At 39.5% G+C, this 15854-nt stretch overlaps 3 protein-coding genes across 3 annotated transcripts; all 3 read left to right on the top strand.

The window, feature by feature from the left end:
- The first annotated feature begins 11 nt into the window (after window positions 1-11).
- LOC146309034 (uncharacterized) lies at window positions 12-5077 on the top strand. The gene is made up of 12 exons (XM_084744079.1): window positions 12-302; window positions 1280-1481; window positions 1646-1678; window positions 1957-2066; window positions 2166-2268; window positions 2475-2507; window positions 2596-2628; window positions 2752-2985; window positions 3131-3234; window positions 4032-4197; window positions 4289-4343; window positions 4501-5077. Exons 1-11 carry the CDS (start codon window positions 238-240, stop codon window positions 4331-4333), a joined length of 1128 nt encoding a protein of 375 aa, XP_084600205.1. The 5' UTR covers window positions 12-237; the 3' UTR covers window positions 4334-4343; window positions 4501-5077.
- A 1160-nt stretch (window positions 5078-6237) lies between these two features.
- elob (elongin B) lies at window positions 6238-11281 on the top strand. Its single transcript, XM_084744697.1, has 4 exons — window positions 6238-6386; window positions 8949-9083; window positions 9531-9639; window positions 9782-11281. The coding sequence occupies exons 1-4, from the start codon at window positions 6384-6386 to the stop codon at window positions 9892-9894; spliced, it is 360 nt and encodes a 119-aa protein (XP_084600823.1). The 5' UTR covers window positions 6238-6383; the 3' UTR covers window positions 9895-11281.
- A 1474-nt stretch (window positions 11282-12755) lies between these two features.
- Window positions 12756-15714, top strand: LOC146309032 (putative nuclease HARBI1). The gene is made up of 3 exons (XM_084743388.1): window positions 12756-13363; window positions 14543-14774; window positions 14924-15714. The coding sequence occupies exons 1-3, from the start codon at window positions 13052-13054 to the stop codon at window positions 15649-15651; spliced, it is 1272 nt and encodes a 423-aa protein (XP_084599514.1). The 5' UTR covers window positions 12756-13051; the 3' UTR covers window positions 15652-15714.
- The last annotated feature ends 140 nt before the right edge of the window (window positions 15715-15854 follow it).

Here is a 15854-nt window from a genome sequence, read left to right as displayed (position 1 = left end):
TCGATAGAAGACAGGCTACAATATGCTTCTATATACTGCCGAATACAATATGATTATATTCAGACGTCCATTATTTTTGTTAATCCAGAAGCCTTCAACAAGTCATGAGGCTGTTATTTTGAAAACCCGTACCGGATGTTGATGTTATATTGTTGCTAACTTGCCTGGAAGCTTGAAAAAAAAAACTAACAACTAATCACTTTATTTAGTCGCAAATTTAACGAGATTGTGTTCTAAATGGGACGATATAAATGTGCCTACAACTGTGAAAACTCCAGCGACTCAGATGTGAAGTTTTTTAAGTAAGTAATGAGATTTGTCGCCCGAAAAATAGAGAATAGCCTGTTGCAGAATTGTTTCAAGCTAACATGAAGCTAACATAAACATCAGCTTGAATCACATCACTTAGCCTCTTCTTGGTTTTTGCTGGCAAAGTTTTTCTAAGTTTAAATAACTGAGAATGTAAGATATTTTAATAAAATATAGAATGAGCTATCTTTCAGAGACAAGCTAACTTGATTAAGCTGAGCTGAAACCATCAATCAATTGATCAGAGAAAGTTCATCTGCAACCACTTTCAAGATTGATAAATGGATTTAAGTTACTTTTCAAGCAAAAATACTAAAGTAACTAATTAGTAATTAAGTAACAAACGATCATATAAATTTCCAGTTATTGGCTGAATGATTTTGAATACATATCTAATTGCGCTTATTTTGACTGTTTTTTCAATATTAGAGGGAATGATAATTGTTTACATTATTAGTCTCATTTACATTAAAAAACATGTTAAGATGATTATGGCGTCATTTTTGAGGAGGATCTGTATCAAACCAAGAATAAGAAGTGTGAGCCAGGACATCTCTGCAGAACAATATTTCATTTAAAATGGTTCTCGTTTAGCCTTTAACAAATATTGAGCTTCCAGTAATTTGACATTTGCAGAATGGCATAATCTGATAAAACTTAAGCCCTAGTTGTAGCCATATAATTCTGTGTCTTCTGTACAGTAGTAGAGTGAGGAGTTGAGATTGGAGGCAGACATGCAGTCAGATTTAATGAAAACCACAGCTTCCTTGTACATGTACTATCTGCCAAATATAACTGCATTTTAGAAAAAGCCTTGATAGTGTTTTCCCATGAAGACAGTTTGCTAGTGAGAACTAACAGGCAGAAGGTACTGACTTTTAAATGGAGTTCATTGTTTCATCTCTTCACACAGGAATGATTTCCACACATCAGTGTTTGGTGTGGTTTAATGAGTTGTGTGCTACCGCAGGTTTCCCCTGTACAATCCCCGAAAACTGAAGAAATGGCTCGCCAACATGAAGTGGAAGGACTGGACTCCATCTCGCTTCTCTGTGCTGTGCATCAATCACTTCGAGGAGCAGTACATCGACAGAACAGGCAAATGTGTGACACTTAAAGAAGATGCGGTTCCCACCATATTTTCATCCGCCGAAGACAAACGGAAAAGAAAGGTTTGTGTGTGAGCCATTTCAAAATAAAACACCAGCTGCCTCATACAGTGGAACAAGATAGTAACACGTTTGGCAGCTTAGTAACTTCAATATGTTTATGTTTATGATAATTCTGTTAAATACAGATTTCATGTTCAGTTACTATCACTGTCCTCCTGTTGTAGGCTTCCATCAACCCAAGAAGTAAGAGAAACAAGGTGAGAGCTTTCTGTTTCATCATTTAACTGTTAACATTCTGTGATCATCTTGTGGTCTTTGTGAGTTCAGTGTGTGGCTCAATTTTATCTAAATTTATAAAACATATTTTGCTCAAATTGAGCTTTCTTAGGTTGGTGTTAAAAATCAAGATATTAGCTAAAGATCTGTCTTTATTCAAGCTCGTCCTCACCTTAGCAAAACTTACAGATTTCTGAAAAAAATTCTGAATACAGTCTGTGTTGTATTGTGTTGTGTTGTGTCTGTATTGTGAACGCAGCCACCTGGAGTTAAAGCCTCGCAGACGAGTCCAGCTCCGTCTCCAACTACGTCTCCTGTCACAGCAAAGAGAAGCGTTCAAAACAAACAGCCTGAAGAAGAGCCTGCTGGGTATGTCACCGCAGACGCTGTCTTAACCCACCATGAGAGTGTTTTACGCTTGTTTGATGCTTCTTTAATGTTTCTGACCTTTTCTGGTTTTGTGTTCAGAGACCCCAAAAAGTCTGACAAGTGGAGGATCATAGTAGATGAAGGTCTGATGAAGATTGAGTCATTTCCACATTTCTTCCATGGAGATTATTGTGTACCACAGGTGAGTAGTATAATTACTAATCACTGCTTTGAAAACTTTTTGTGTATTTTTAGCATGAGCTATGGATATTATAGTCTGACATTAAGTAAATCAAAACTCTTGTGTTGTCGGATGTTTACTTTCATTATTGCAGTTTATTATCAGATTCTCTTATTTCATATTTATATCTAATTTGTCCATTTGTCATTTTTCACATGCATGAACAGGACATTCAGTGGGCTCCAGACGATAATGAGAGTGTAAGCAGTCATCATGCTTTAAGATTACAGTATTTTTCTTTTATATTATGAAGCGTTTTAATCAAATGCTCTCCTGTGATTTTCACAGACAGAATGTGAGAATCCTGAAAAGCTGATAGAGGTGAGTGAAAACATGATCACCTAAATGCATCATAGCAGGTTTCATCAAATACAAACTAAAGTGATTTGGATTCTTAGTGCGTCCTCGTTGTGTTTGTGCCTGACGTACCTGATGTGATGGCAGGTGAAGGAGGCGTGGCAGTGGCTCGGTCTGGATGTCAGAGGACCGCTGCCCCAAACACTGAACGGAAACAAATACATACTGACTGTGACGGACTATTTCTCCAAGTGGGTGGAAGCTGTGCCCATGCCCTCGTGCCTCCCTTCACATGTGGCGAAGCACATCGTGGAGATCATCGCCCACTTTGGGTTCCCGGTCAGAATCCTCTCCAGACTGCCTCATGACATCGTCCAAAAAGTGAGTGATTAAACTCCTCACATGAGGCCTAATGCAAGGATATTTTTTTGTATTATTATCTTATTCTTTCGTATTCTTATTTTATAATAAAGTATTGGTGTAATATTGTGTCCTGATCAGCCGGTGTCTCACATCCGTATGTTAGATCAACAGAGAGCTGAAAGAACAGCTGAGGGTCACCGTCGCTCTTGTCGTTTATCATCAGCAGACGGGCACTGCGGATGTGACCACACAACAGCTGATCGACAGGTCTGTACTCGTGTGACAAGTTTTTGTTCAGGCATCTCTGCAGCACCACAGTGCTTCATTTATAATCATATATTATGAAACATTTTACCTTTATCAAAAAATAGCTGCTCCCCTGATTTGGATATTGACGCCTGCTTGTTTCCTTGTTTTTGTTCATTAGATTAAATAAGATTTTGTTTAAGTGGAAACAGCTGTTTTATTACGGCAGATGGCAAACGCACCAGACTCTTTTGCAAAACAACATCATCATCTGCTTAATTTAAACTCAACAGTAATAAAATAAATAAAACTCACCTCAAATGTCTTGGTTCGTCTTTCCACTGCTTCGACAATCAACAGCTCTAGTTTGGTTGAAATAAATCCTACGAGCAGCCGGAGGAGGGAAGCCCAGCGGTGCGCTGAGGATGCACAGTTTTACCTTCTCTTTGTGAAACTCTGACGTTTTCTATCACGGATGATGAAGAGAGGCATTAACAAACTCATCATGGCTTATAAAGGAATTAAGTGTGACACTAAACTGACAAAAAAGAACAAATCCTTTAATATTCATATTGTACAGACAAATCTGAGACATCTAAGCTATATCACAAAATCAGAGACAACAAAGAAACCTTGTGTTGTTATATTGGTTTTGCATTAATGCATCTCCCAGCTCCTGTTGGCAGGAAGTTTGCCAGAGAGTCATAGTGTGAGCACAAAAGTGTAGAGTCATTTCTCCTTTCAAACTGAAAGCTCTCTCGTCCTGCCTACATGTTTAGTGCTTTAACTGGTTTTAACTGACTGCTGCTCCCCGACAGGATGGTAAATGATCTGATAGAGGTGCACGCACCTGACTGGGATGTCTACCTGCCTGAGAAGGTTTTCAGCCTGTGTTTCAAAGAGCATTCAAAGACGAAGGAAAGACCCTTTTCACTGCTGTGCTGTACGGGACTGGAGCCTGTCCAGTCCCCCAGAGGACTGCAGGTAAGAGCAGGTTCTGAACATTTGTGATAAACCTTAGTTTTTTACATGTATACTGTAAAATAACTTGTGTTCTTGCCTCTCTGTTCCACAGTACACTTATTCCATGGTCCAAGAGAGCGCTTTTGTGGTTAGATAGAGATTATTTGGTGAGTTGAATATATTATTTACTACTTAAATACCACATTTTTCTGGGGTCAGTGAATTGGTGGTAAATCTTGACATTTTCTCAAGATGTTTTCCACTGATTCTGAAAACAATCCCAGAGAAATTTGAGAAAATAACACTCAGTATTATTATTTTCAGGTCGGTTGATCTGGAAATCAAACTGGACTCGTTAACAAACCAGGGAATACGAGAGGTTTTCAGTTATGGAAGCGCGTCGGCCTTATCGAGGATTATACTTGAAAAGTGCTGGAAATCTGCTGTCCTTCATGGCCGCAGTGGAGACGAGGTGACCCTGATTGTTTGACCAGGATGAGGACTTTATTGACTGGACAGGTAGAAAGTGATAACCTGACAGACTTCTATAGCCGCCACCAGGGAATTTTTAGTCCATCAGCTCAGTAGAAGATCATATTTTGTTTCTGATGTTAACGTTGCACTACTATGGATCATCTTAAAAATGGCTGAAGGAACATAGTAGAATGTAAAGGTTTGATATCAGAGGGGAAGTCAAGATCATGACAAATGAAGAATTGTTTGTATTTTTTAACTTGTCTTCCTGTTTCCAGTGGTGTTTGTGAAGAACCTGCAAGTCAGCTGTAGTTCAAACAGCCCAAGCATTTGAGTCGACAGATTTCAGGCTGTTGTGTCTGATTGTTCCTTCTTGTTTTATGTCTGTAAAATGTAAAACATGTCAATAAACATGTTTTAAACATGACTTGCTTTGATTACACGTGCAATATGCAAAATGCGACTATATAAATACTCCTGAGTAATCAGTGTTTTTTCTAAATGAAGTCAGTGCTGTGACTTTTTTCAACTTGAAACTGTTTTAATGGCTGTTAAAGCAGCAATATGTAGCAACTGCACATTCAAAAATGAGTAGTTGTTTTTTTTTTTTTTTTTAGCAGGTAATTAGTAACTATCAGAATACATTTTAAGGGCATCTCTCCCAGTGTGTCTTTCTGTGTCACATTTTTTTTGTAGCAGCTGCTGTTGAGCACTCAAAAACACAATGTCATAAACATAACAGAAAAAAAAAAAAAAGAACCCTGATCTCACACAGCTTGTGGCACCTGGCTTGACATGTGTGTCACAGCTGCTGTGGGGTCAGCTGTCCCGCTCGCTGTGGTGACAGCTGCTGCAGGGTGAGAGGAGGAAGTGAGTCCTCCTATAAGAAAAAAAAACAGAAGCAGCCAGCGTAGAGAGAAAGAGAGACACCTGTTTGTTGCACTGAGGAGGGAGACATGACAAAGACCTGTTTAGTGCAGCTCAAAGGCGTTAATCCTTCAGCACTGTGCTACTTAGTTGTTTATATTAAGTACAAATGGCGAGGATCATAGAATTTAATTTCAAAAGTCCATATACACATACAACATTAAAGCAGATGTGTATTTCAGTGTATGGAGTGAAACTGTGGAATGATTTAAAATGTTCAAATATTCAATTTAAGAGAATTGATACAGAAAAAATAATGGGACATTATTGAGTAATCTTACTGAGTTATTATTATGTTAACTGATGATTTTTAGTGACTATTTGATGATGTATTGTTGAAACTTATGTGATCTGTGAAAAGAAAAAAGGTGCAGCGTCAGGTTATATAAGATTTTTCTTCCTCCTGCTCCTTTTTTGATCATTGAATGACACAGAAATGGGCGAAATAAATAAAATGAATGAAAAGAGAACTTACTACAAGGGTGTAATATTTTCGTGTGAACTTTTATTTTATTTGGAATGATAAAATTTTACTGTTCCTACATTAAAAAAAAAAGTTCTTCAACACGACAGTAGGGGGCGATAATACTCCGCCCGGTTGCATTTCGTCCATTAAAAGAAGAAGAAAAAAAAAGAAGAAGAAGAAGAAGAAACAGAAGAAGAAGAAGCCGCCGCCGCCTCCGGTGGCGCCACCTGCTGGTCGGTGTTGGAGTTGCAGGTGTGGCTGTCTGACGCTGCTGTGATCTCACGGTTGTCGCTGTGCAGTGGAGGCGTTTTTTTCTCCTGTGAGCAACCAACCGCAAGAAATGGTGAGTGAGGAAAACAGATACAGCTCTAAATGTAATGGCCTGTTGACTACCCAGACATTATTTTAGTCAGTTAGTAACTCAGTTAATAGCGTCAGAATGTATGCTGACAGAAGCTGAACCAAGCTTGTCACGAAAAACGACCATCCGAAAGCTTATGCCTTTGTTTAGCTAACCATAGCTATCGTGAGTTAGCTTCCCTACATTGGTTAACGTCAACACACTTGGCTCACGCTAGCTGGACATTTGGTTATAATGCTCTGGTCGATAGCAAGTCTAACGGAGAAGGTTCCAGACTGAACAGCATACAAATTAGCATTGTTTTGGATAAGTGACAGCTCAACCAACAAACTTTGCTTTTGATAAAATGGTCAGCTAGCCGCGAAGAGCTAACTAGCTAAAGTTGTCAGTAGCTGCCGTGGCTCGGCTAACGTCAACGCTACAACTTAGATTAAAAACAAGGGTATTGTTAACCGTTAGATATAGCAATTTTTAACATCAGTCAGGTTTCAACTCAAAGTATGTTTACTAATGACCCTCAGTGTCCATATCAGGTCTTTTGGGGAAGCTAGCTACTCCAGCTAACAGTTGGTTGAACGATTCCTTTAACGTTAGCAGCCACGGCTAAGCTCGCCTAGCTTGTCATGACGCTGGCTGGCAGCTGCCGCACACTGGGTCTTTAAACCTCTCGGTGTAGCTCAGGTTTTTATAGACATAACCCAACTTGTCAGCCACCTAACTAAACAAAGTGCTGTCACTGGCAGCTCCACCACTACTCCTGCTGCCACACAACTTTACCCTGGTCTTTAGATTAGATCAGTTTAGTTTAGATCTAACTTTATTGTCATTGCACAGACTACAACTACTGAGAAAACAAAATGCAGTTTAGCATCTAACCAGAAGTGTAAAAAGTAGTAAAGTGGAAAGTAATTGTTATTTATGAATAGATGTTTACAATGTGACCAATAATAACAGTATGAGCAGCATTAACAGTATGAACATAGTGAAATTAATTCAGTATAGCTGAAAAATCTGTCATGATAGTGAAGTTTCATGTTGGTCATATCAATAATAATTGATCAAGTAGGTTGTGACAGACGACATGTTGTGTAGTCCAAGGAATAGAATCATCTACGGAGGTAAAAAAAAAAGTTAGTTGTATTATTGTTGGGCAATATATGGTCAAAATCAAATATCACAATATTTTGACCAAATAGTGTGACAGTTTTGCAGTGATAACTATTGGTGCTTTCACAAAATATTAACATAATGAGATTTTTGATAAAGAATCATCAGTAATGTGGATATAATGACTTAAGTGTGTAAAGGCAAATAATAGAACAGCTAAACAGTCTTAAGTGCAGAGAATGAAATCAGTTTACTGTAATGCAGCCATGTCATGATATGATATCCAACATCTAACCCAATATCTAGTCTCATATCATGATTCAATATAATATTGATATACTGCCCAGCCCTACAATAAGATATATACATATGAGATGTTTATAGAACTTATGCAGGAAAAGGCACAGAGCTGTGATGCACCTTTTAGTTGACCAAATATTAAAACTTCTTTTTTTTTTTTTAACTGTGATGTATGGGCTACACATTTTTACAATTGGAGAATGCAAGAATCAGTTAAGTTGTGCAACAATGACAAATGAAATTTCAATTATTAAAAAAAATAACTGTTATTCATCTACATATAGTTTTTCGTCAAAGCCACAGGAAGCCACTGGAGAGGGGTGAACGAGCTGCATGTGTCCACTGTATAAGTATAAATATACCATGCAGGTGTAAGAACGAGTAATACAAGTAACAGACATTATACACAAAATAAATGGCTGGATATGAATGTGGTGTAAACACTATAGGACAGATGTGTGCAGTCGAGACAGTGACATAAATATGCTATAGGGCAGGTGCAGTCACAATCTGACCCAGAACATGCAGCTAAAGTGCACAAACAAGAAGCGACCTACTAACTGATTTGCTCTAACTTTTGCCAGCAGCGGTATCACGCTATGTTTAATTATAAACTTTATCTGCATCGATAATGGGATAATAATGGGTCCTTGTACAATGGGACTTGATGCCTCAGAGGTTGAGTTGACTTTACAGCTGTCATATTGTTTGTCTGTGTTATCACAAGATATTCAAACTGCACGAAACAAATTAATCAAGAACTTTGTGTCAGGGCTTTCCTCAGGCATCTACCTGTGGTAACTAAGTGGTAACTAGGTATGCTGTAGGTGTTTTGTTTGAAACCCACCCACAATAAGTTGCACATCAGTAAACTTTTAATCAGTTAAATAAGAGTGATTCATCATTGACATCCCTAAGATGCAGCATATCTTAATGAAGTATTGGTAGTTTTTCTAGCCTCGGAACAACCTGATTAAAACACCACGACATGAATGAGTCGTTTCAGGGTGAAATGTGCCTGCAGAGGTTTACAGCATAGTGTTTGAGAAAACAGCATTTACAAGGTCAGCAGTGAATATTATTGACTCATCAGTGTCTCATTCCCACTCTTTTCTGTGTCACTTGATCTCACCTCAGGATGTGTTTTTAATGATTCGACGTCACAAGACGACCATCTTCACAGATGCCAAAGAGTCTACCACAGTCTATGAACTGAAGCGCATTGTGGAAGGCATTTTAAAGAGGCCACCTGAAGATCAGAGGCTTTATAAGGTAAATTACCCTTGGAACATCTTTCACATAAAAACTTTCTCAGTTGGAAGAGGCCACTAGCTCAGGGCAAGTAAGTAAGTTTTCAGCTTTATTGTATTAAAAATGAATATCCTTGCATTTTTGATGGAGAAAACAAGACACCTAGAACCCCTGGAGGTTGAAAAACAGGGATGTATATTTTCCACTGTTTTCCAACACGTTATAGACACTGCAGGCTTAGATTCAACGTGACAGTTGACTTTAGTCTTTGTTTTTCTTCAATAGAGACAAAACAATTAACCATTTTTTAAAAGCACAGGTAAAAAATTGACTTCTGGAAGTAGATCACAGAATTGCACTGAATTAAAAGTTTTCCTGGCTCAGAGGATCGCAAGTAGTCCTCGCAACAGAGAAAAAGGTGTGAAATCAATGACACTACTTTAATCTTTTAAAAATTTTCTTCACCAGGATGATGTGATGCTTAACGACAGTCAAACTCTTGGAAATTGTGGCTTCACAAATCAAACGGCCCGGCCTCAGGCTCCAGCCACGGTGGGATTAGCTTTCCGTCTGAGTGGTAAGTAGATCACCCTTTATTCATTGTGGTAGAACCATTCACTCGTGTGTTTCTTATTTTCTGCTTGGATCTGATTCACTTTGCGTTATGCATCTTCTCTCCGTCTTTCCCTTTTGTTTATTTCTCTCTGTCGTTCTCTCAGATGATTCATTCGAGCAGCTGAGGATCGAGTCTTTCTCCACTCCCCCAGAGCTCCCTGACGTCATGAAGCCCCAGGACTCGGGCAGCACAGCCAACGAGCAGGCTGTACAGTGAGGGAGGGGGCGGGGAAACAAGAGGGACGCGCAGGGGGCCGGAGGGAGGATGCACGGGGGAGGGAAGGGTTGAATTTTGGGAAACGATGCCTCAGCGTGTGAGTTTTATCTTGCCGACGACAGACCTTCAGCTGGGCATAAACAATTACAAACACGGATTCCCCTTGTCGTAAATTTGAGGGCGGGTGCTTCAAAGTGGTTCATTTGTCCTGAAATCGGTGAACGCATGCTAGATAAATCGATAATTTCACACAAGACCCTTCAGAGATACCTGATGGACTTGTCACGACACTGTCAGTCATCCATGGGATTGGTAAAGGCTGAACATAAAGAATTGTACCTCGTATTTAATTAATTCTAGTCTTTATTTGGGGTAAGGTCATCGCTGCCTTCCTTGTGTTTTTTATTTTGCTGGCTTAAACGTGGGAGTTGATAAGGTGTGACATTTTTAGGCTTTTATGTTTGTGTGTTTCTTTATTAAACTATTACATAGGATTTGACATGTTTTTGGTCTTTGGCCTGGATATGTGTTGCGACAATAGCTAGGAGTTTGTGAATTTCTAAGTTACTATCTGTATTTCAAAAAAAAACTTTTGAACAGTATGAATCTAAAATAAAATAGATTCACTTGTTGGCAGAAGATCTGGCATTAAGATGAACATTTCTTGGTACTTTACTTATCAGTAGTTGTAGTTTTCATACCGTAGCTGCCCGCAGAAGTTACTGAATACACTCAGTCGTGGGTATCTACAACACATGTGACACTGGCGTGGATCTGGTGTTGAAAATCAAATGACCGACAGGCATAGCAGCAATCAAAAGTGAATTCATAGTGATTCTTGTTTTTTGTTTTGATTTGTTTTTACCTTACTAACAAAGGTGGGGACTAACCAGCCTTCCTCTCCAATGTTTGATTGTAGCACATGACATCTTGGAGATGTTGAGTAGTGAACCTAAACCGTTTTAAGTTAAACAGGTAGTTTGTCATGTGATGACTTATGAACTGTGCCTGTGAGTAGTGAGCTGCACATTTGACTCTACATTATCCCAGAATCACTGCCCATTTAGCTTTAGTTCATGCTGCAAACTTGTGTTGTATTATACACCATTAATACCTTAATACACATTATTTTCCTAAACTTAAAGATGAATTAGAAATGAACTCCTCTCCACACCAAAATGTCAAATTAAAGTATAACACTGGGTCTTGTGATCTAGAAAACTACAAACTTAAAAAATAAATCTCCTAAAAGGAAAGAATATTGTGACCTGGAGGTGTTGAATGAAATTGTTGACATTACCACATTTACAATTTGAGGCTGTTAAACAGTGGGACATGATCAAAGTTGCACTTGTAACTGATTTAACATTAAAACAACTGTTTTTCACCCCGGTGCACTGTGCTGTTTTTGTATGCTTTTGTAGTCTATGGCAGTGTTCCCCAACCCTGGTCCTCAGGGCCCACTGCCCTGCATGTTTTATGTTTCCCTGCTCAAACACACCTGATTCAAATGATCAGCTCGTCATCAAGCCTCTGCAGACGCCTGACAACAACCTGACGATTTGAATCAGGTGTGTTGGAAACATGCAGGGCAGTGGGCCCTGAGGACCAGGGTTGGGGAACACTGGTCTGTGGTGAACATCAACAAAGCAAAGTTTGTTTTTGCATTTTTTTTAACAGCAGCTGATATCTCATTAAGTGTTTTCTGTGTGTGTGTAAAAAGTTGCAGAGTTCTGGAGATATCAGCCTTTCTTGTAGAAAAGAAAGTAGTCCCGTTAGATTCTACTGCAGAAACAAAGTAGTTCCTACATGAAACTGCTCACAACAAGGTCTGTGTATTATCTTGAGCAACCGGGTCGTGATTTCTGGAAAAAGAGATCGGTTTTGAATGTTTCAAATGATTTTTTTGGTGCTTTGAGCCCCACAAGCTGAATGTCATTTAGTCCCATTATATTTGAGAAAAGGCAGACATCTGTATCTCCAAAACTCTGCAACTCGAACCAAAAAAATCTAGGTAGATTGATAGCAGGGGTAAAAAAATTAAAAGTTGCTGCCTTATAAAATCACAATGAATGTTTAAAGAAGATGACAACATAAGCTTATATAAAAGATAATGGTAAAATTGTATGAAAGGTAACTCAATTAAGACTGCAACTGGAGATATTAATTAAAGAGTAGGAAGGGAAATAATTGAATGTTTTCTCAATCAGGTAATCCTTAAATTGAACTAATGCATGTCTGTCATGTCCTATTTTCATCCTGTGTGTGTGAGATGAAAATAATATTGTGTACTTATAAAACTTACTAAAATAAGAGGAAACTATAGCTAAAACTACACTGAATTGAAAACAATAATAATAATAAAAAAAATAAGAACAAAACTATAACAAATAGTAAATTCAAGGTGCTGTACTGTAGTACTTCGTTGGGAAATAAAATAATATAAAATAGTGATCAATTTTAATCAAAATATCCAGGAACCCACTTTGACTTTTTCTAATTGTTTTCACCAACAGTCCCAAAAGAAAATATATTAAATTTATAATTCTATCAAATCCTCACACTTTCTTAATTATCATTTGTGCATATATGTCAGTGTTCAATAGTAAAAAATCATTAGTATTTTCAATTCAGTTTAATAGTCTTCATTTGCATGAATGTTTTGTAAAGCATTAATGACACAATAGAAGAATTAATTCAATTCAACACTGATATTGGAGGAAAAGGGAAAAACACAATACATACACTAATAATTGTTAGTATTTTCACCTGAAACTGAAGAGGTCACTGACTGACTAATGGACAAAATGTTTAACTTGGGTCAGATTAATTATTTACATTTATTATTTATATTTTTCTTTTTCATTCAGGCTTATATAATTTATAAACTCCTTTAAACTTGGCAGATATTACTGTTTATTATTTGCAATAGTATTAATAAAAAAAATTATGTTAGTGTAAGCTGCTTCTAAAAGCACCACCAACTTTCCGACAGCACTTGAACGCAGCGTAAGCTAGCAGGGTAGCTTAGCATTTTGCTAGCGGCGACTCGTGACTTTGCAGCGACAGATGACTCCCTCTTCTGCTCCATGCGTGAAGAAATGAGGAGCTGTGGTTTAACTTGAGGGAACACAGACTGTCTCTGTCCCCGGGAGAGATGGACGTGGGTGAGTTTGTTTTATCGGCGGGCAGGGCCGTGCTGGACATGGTGGAGCGGGAGTGGCAGCCTCTGTCCCCGGGCGAGCTGGAGCAGCGGCTGGACCAGGCGGTGGAGGAGATCCTGGAGGCTGACCTGATGGCAAAACTCAAAACTCAGCCTCCTCCTACAATATACGTCCAGCTGCTGCAGAGCCAAGCTAATGTACAGCCCCAAGTTTTACAGACGACAACAACAACATCCGGTCCCCCAGAGGAGGAGACAGCGGAGCCCCGAGACAAGCTGGATGCCGTGGACAGTGCTGCAGTCAAGGTATCAGACTGTGGTTTCCTTTACTGACTGACTAATAGATTTAGCTTTATTTTGCCAATTATCTCATCTGTAAATCCACAAGTTTCACTTTGACTATGACAACTAATTTATAAATTTGAATGTGCGATTAAAAAATATTGACAGGACGAGACAAACACTCAAAATACACAAATAAGCAAAATCCCCTCCAAGGTGAGAACTTCATTAATGTGCCTACAGTATATGCAGTATATGCATCATCAATTAACAAAATACAACTTTTTTGTGTCACTTCAGACTTAACTCAAACTTTATTTATACAGCACGTGTCATACACAGGGTAACAGTGTGCTTTGCCTTAAGTAACAATACACATAACAATAAAAAACCTTAAATAGTTCATCCAAAAATGAAAATTCAGTTATTATCTACTCTCTCTCATGCCAATTTAGGCTCGGGCTTATTTTGTTAATCCACACAACTCTGCTGGAGTTTGACAGGAAAACAGCGCTGCAGAATCTCCCAAACAATGAACGTGAATGGTGACCAGTTTTCAAAAGTAAAAAAAAAAACATTAAATGCCTCCATACTGCTCGTCTGGTTTAATCCAAGTCTCCCAAAGTCCTGACATGTCACTTGCACACTGTCACACCGCACACACCCAGTTCAGACAGTGTGCATGTGCATGCGAACAAATAACTTTTTTTCTAGTCAGTTTGGTATGTTTAGGCCTTAGAAGACTTGGTTTATAGCAGACGAGCAGTATGGAGGCATTTTACATTTGAAATCTTGTGCAAAACATACAAACATATACAAATATCAAATATATACAAAACACACACACATACTTGAAACAGGTGCATGTGACCAAATGTTAAGGCTGTGAAATACATATTTTTCCTCTGGCTTGTAGTTTTATTTATCTGTCTAGATAGTTTTGGTGTGAGCTGCAGAGTTTTGCAGATTTTGTATGTTTATATGTTTTAAATGTATTTTTGTGGCGCTTTGAGGACTACAGGCCACGTACCATTTAGTCTGATTATATTGGAGAGAGAAGATGGACTGTCAGATATATGATAACAATATGATACGATTACGATCAGTTCCACCTGAAATACCTGTTGAACCTCCTGACTGACCGACTGATGTTGACTGCTGTGACCTGATTTTCCTTTTTGTTTTGTTTTTTTTTCTCATCAGCACATCGCAGACCTGCTTCAAACCTCCAAATCCAGAGCTCGAATGGCAGGACGGGCTCGCTTATCCCTGTCCCACACCGTCCTGCTGTCCCTCACTCTGCTCACCGAGCGCGTCAGCTACCGCTCGGTGTCTCGCCGCTTCCACCTGGAGAAAGGAAACATCCACAGGATCTTCTTTTCTTTCTGTGAGCGCGTCAACATGTTAGAAGAGACGCTCATCAGATGGCCAGTCGGTGGGTTGGTTTTCAGTGTTGTTTTTAATAAATCGATCAGTGCAGGTGATAAGTGTTTGCGGGAGTTGACCCTCTCAAATTGTCCGATGTTGTGAATGATTTGAATGCAAAAAAGGGTGTTGAAAAGAAATTTCCTCTCTGTTCTCCAGGCACAGATGCTGTAGAGGCTCTTGTTCCACTGTGCAGTCCAGAGAAGGAGCGTGAGGAGGAGGGGCAGCGGCAAGGTGTTCCTCGGGTCCTGGGAGTGTTGGGTCACACTCGCATCCCTATCCGCCTGCCAATAGGGAAACATGATGTGGAGAGCGCAGTGCCTGAAGTGAAGAGGATGAAGAAGGAGGCCCATCCCGACTCCTGGCTAAACCTTCAGCTCGTATGTGACTGTAAGGGCCGATTCCTACACTGCAGAATTAGCAAAGGATCAGATGTGGACAGAGGCAGCGCTCTGAGAGACAAACTCAAACAGCGTCCCGAACTGATGCCCTCTGGCTCCTGCCTCGTGGCCAGAGCCGGGTACCCGCTCACCGCGCAGATTTTAACTCCATACACAGGAAGTGTCGGACCAAGAGAGGAGCTCTTCAACAAGACGCTGGAGGAGCATTTTCACGCCCTGGATCGGGCAGTTGCCGACCTGAGAGCCAGATTCCAAAGGCTCAGGTATCTGGACATCGGAAACTACGATCGGGCCCGAGCTGTGGTGCTCACCGCCTGCGTGTTGCACAATGTGTTTTTGGACATGGGTGAAGTGGCCCAAGGAGAAGTTGAGAAAGAGGAAGTCACACCCGAAGAGGGAGAGGGGGAGGCAGACGACGAGGGCGTGCACAGACGTGACGCCATCTCAGATTTGTTGTTTAAAGACTTTGATTCTGGAGGCACATGATGTGATGAGGTCTGTAGCTTTAAAATGAAGAGTTCTGTAAAATAAAGGTTTATTTTAACAGAATATGTGCTGTCTGGGTCTGTCTGCACACACGACACTCTCATCACTGCTATAAGAAAACCCAGACAGGTTTGTTGTTTAAGCATTTACATTGTGTGAATTAACAGCTTTTCATAGTATGTAAGTACGTAAAGAATAATAAT

This window comes from Lutjanus erythropterus, chromosome 19 (genome assembly GCF_056507025.1).
Source record: "Lutjanus erythropterus isolate fLutEry1 chromosome 19, fLutEry1.hap2, whole genome shotgun sequence".
NCBI lineage: Eukaryota > Metazoa > Chordata > Actinopteri > Lutjaniformes > Lutjanidae > Lutjanus > Lutjanus erythropterus.
This window is presented reverse-complemented; position numbering and strand designations above follow the sequence as displayed.

What these genes read in the sequence shown, in the direction of transcription:
- LOC146309034 (XM_084744079.1), top strand. Translation starts at nt 238, where the DNA reads ATGGGACGATATAAATGTGCCTACAACTGTGAAAACTCCAGCGACTCA. An exon ending in CTCCAGACGATAATGAGAGT is followed by an intron (nt 2,508 to 2,595) that starts GTAAGCAGTCAT and finishes TGATTTTCACAG; the next exon opens with ACAGAATGTGAGAATCCTGA. An exon ending in ACACAACAGCTGATCGACAG is followed by an intron (nt 3,235 to 4,031) that starts GTCTGTACTCGT and finishes GCTCCCCGACAG; the next exon opens with GATGGTAAATGATCTGATAG.
- elob (XM_084744697.1), top strand. An exon ending in AAGATCAGAGGCTTTATAAG is followed by an intron (nt 9,084 to 9,530) that starts GTAAATTACCCT and finishes TTTCTTCACCAG; the next exon opens with GATGATGTGATGCTTAACGA. An exon ending in ATTAGCTTTCCGTCTGAGTG is followed by an intron (nt 9,640 to 9,781) that starts GTAAGTAGATCA and finishes TCGTTCTCTCAG; the next exon opens with ATGATTCATTCGAGCAGCTG.
- LOC146309032 (XM_084743388.1), top strand. Translation starts at nt 13,052, where the DNA reads ATGGACGTGGGTGAGTTTGTTTTATCGGCGGGCAGGGCCGTGCTGGAC. An exon ending in TGGACAGTGCTGCAGTCAAG is followed by an intron (nt 13,364 to 14,542) that starts GTATCAGACTGT and finishes TTTTCTCATCAG; the next exon opens with CACATCGCAGACCTGCTTCA. An exon ending in GCTCATCAGATGGCCAGTCG is followed by an intron (nt 14,775 to 14,923) that starts GTGGGTTGGTTT and finishes TCTGTTCTCCAG; the next exon opens with GCACAGATGCTGTAGAGGCT.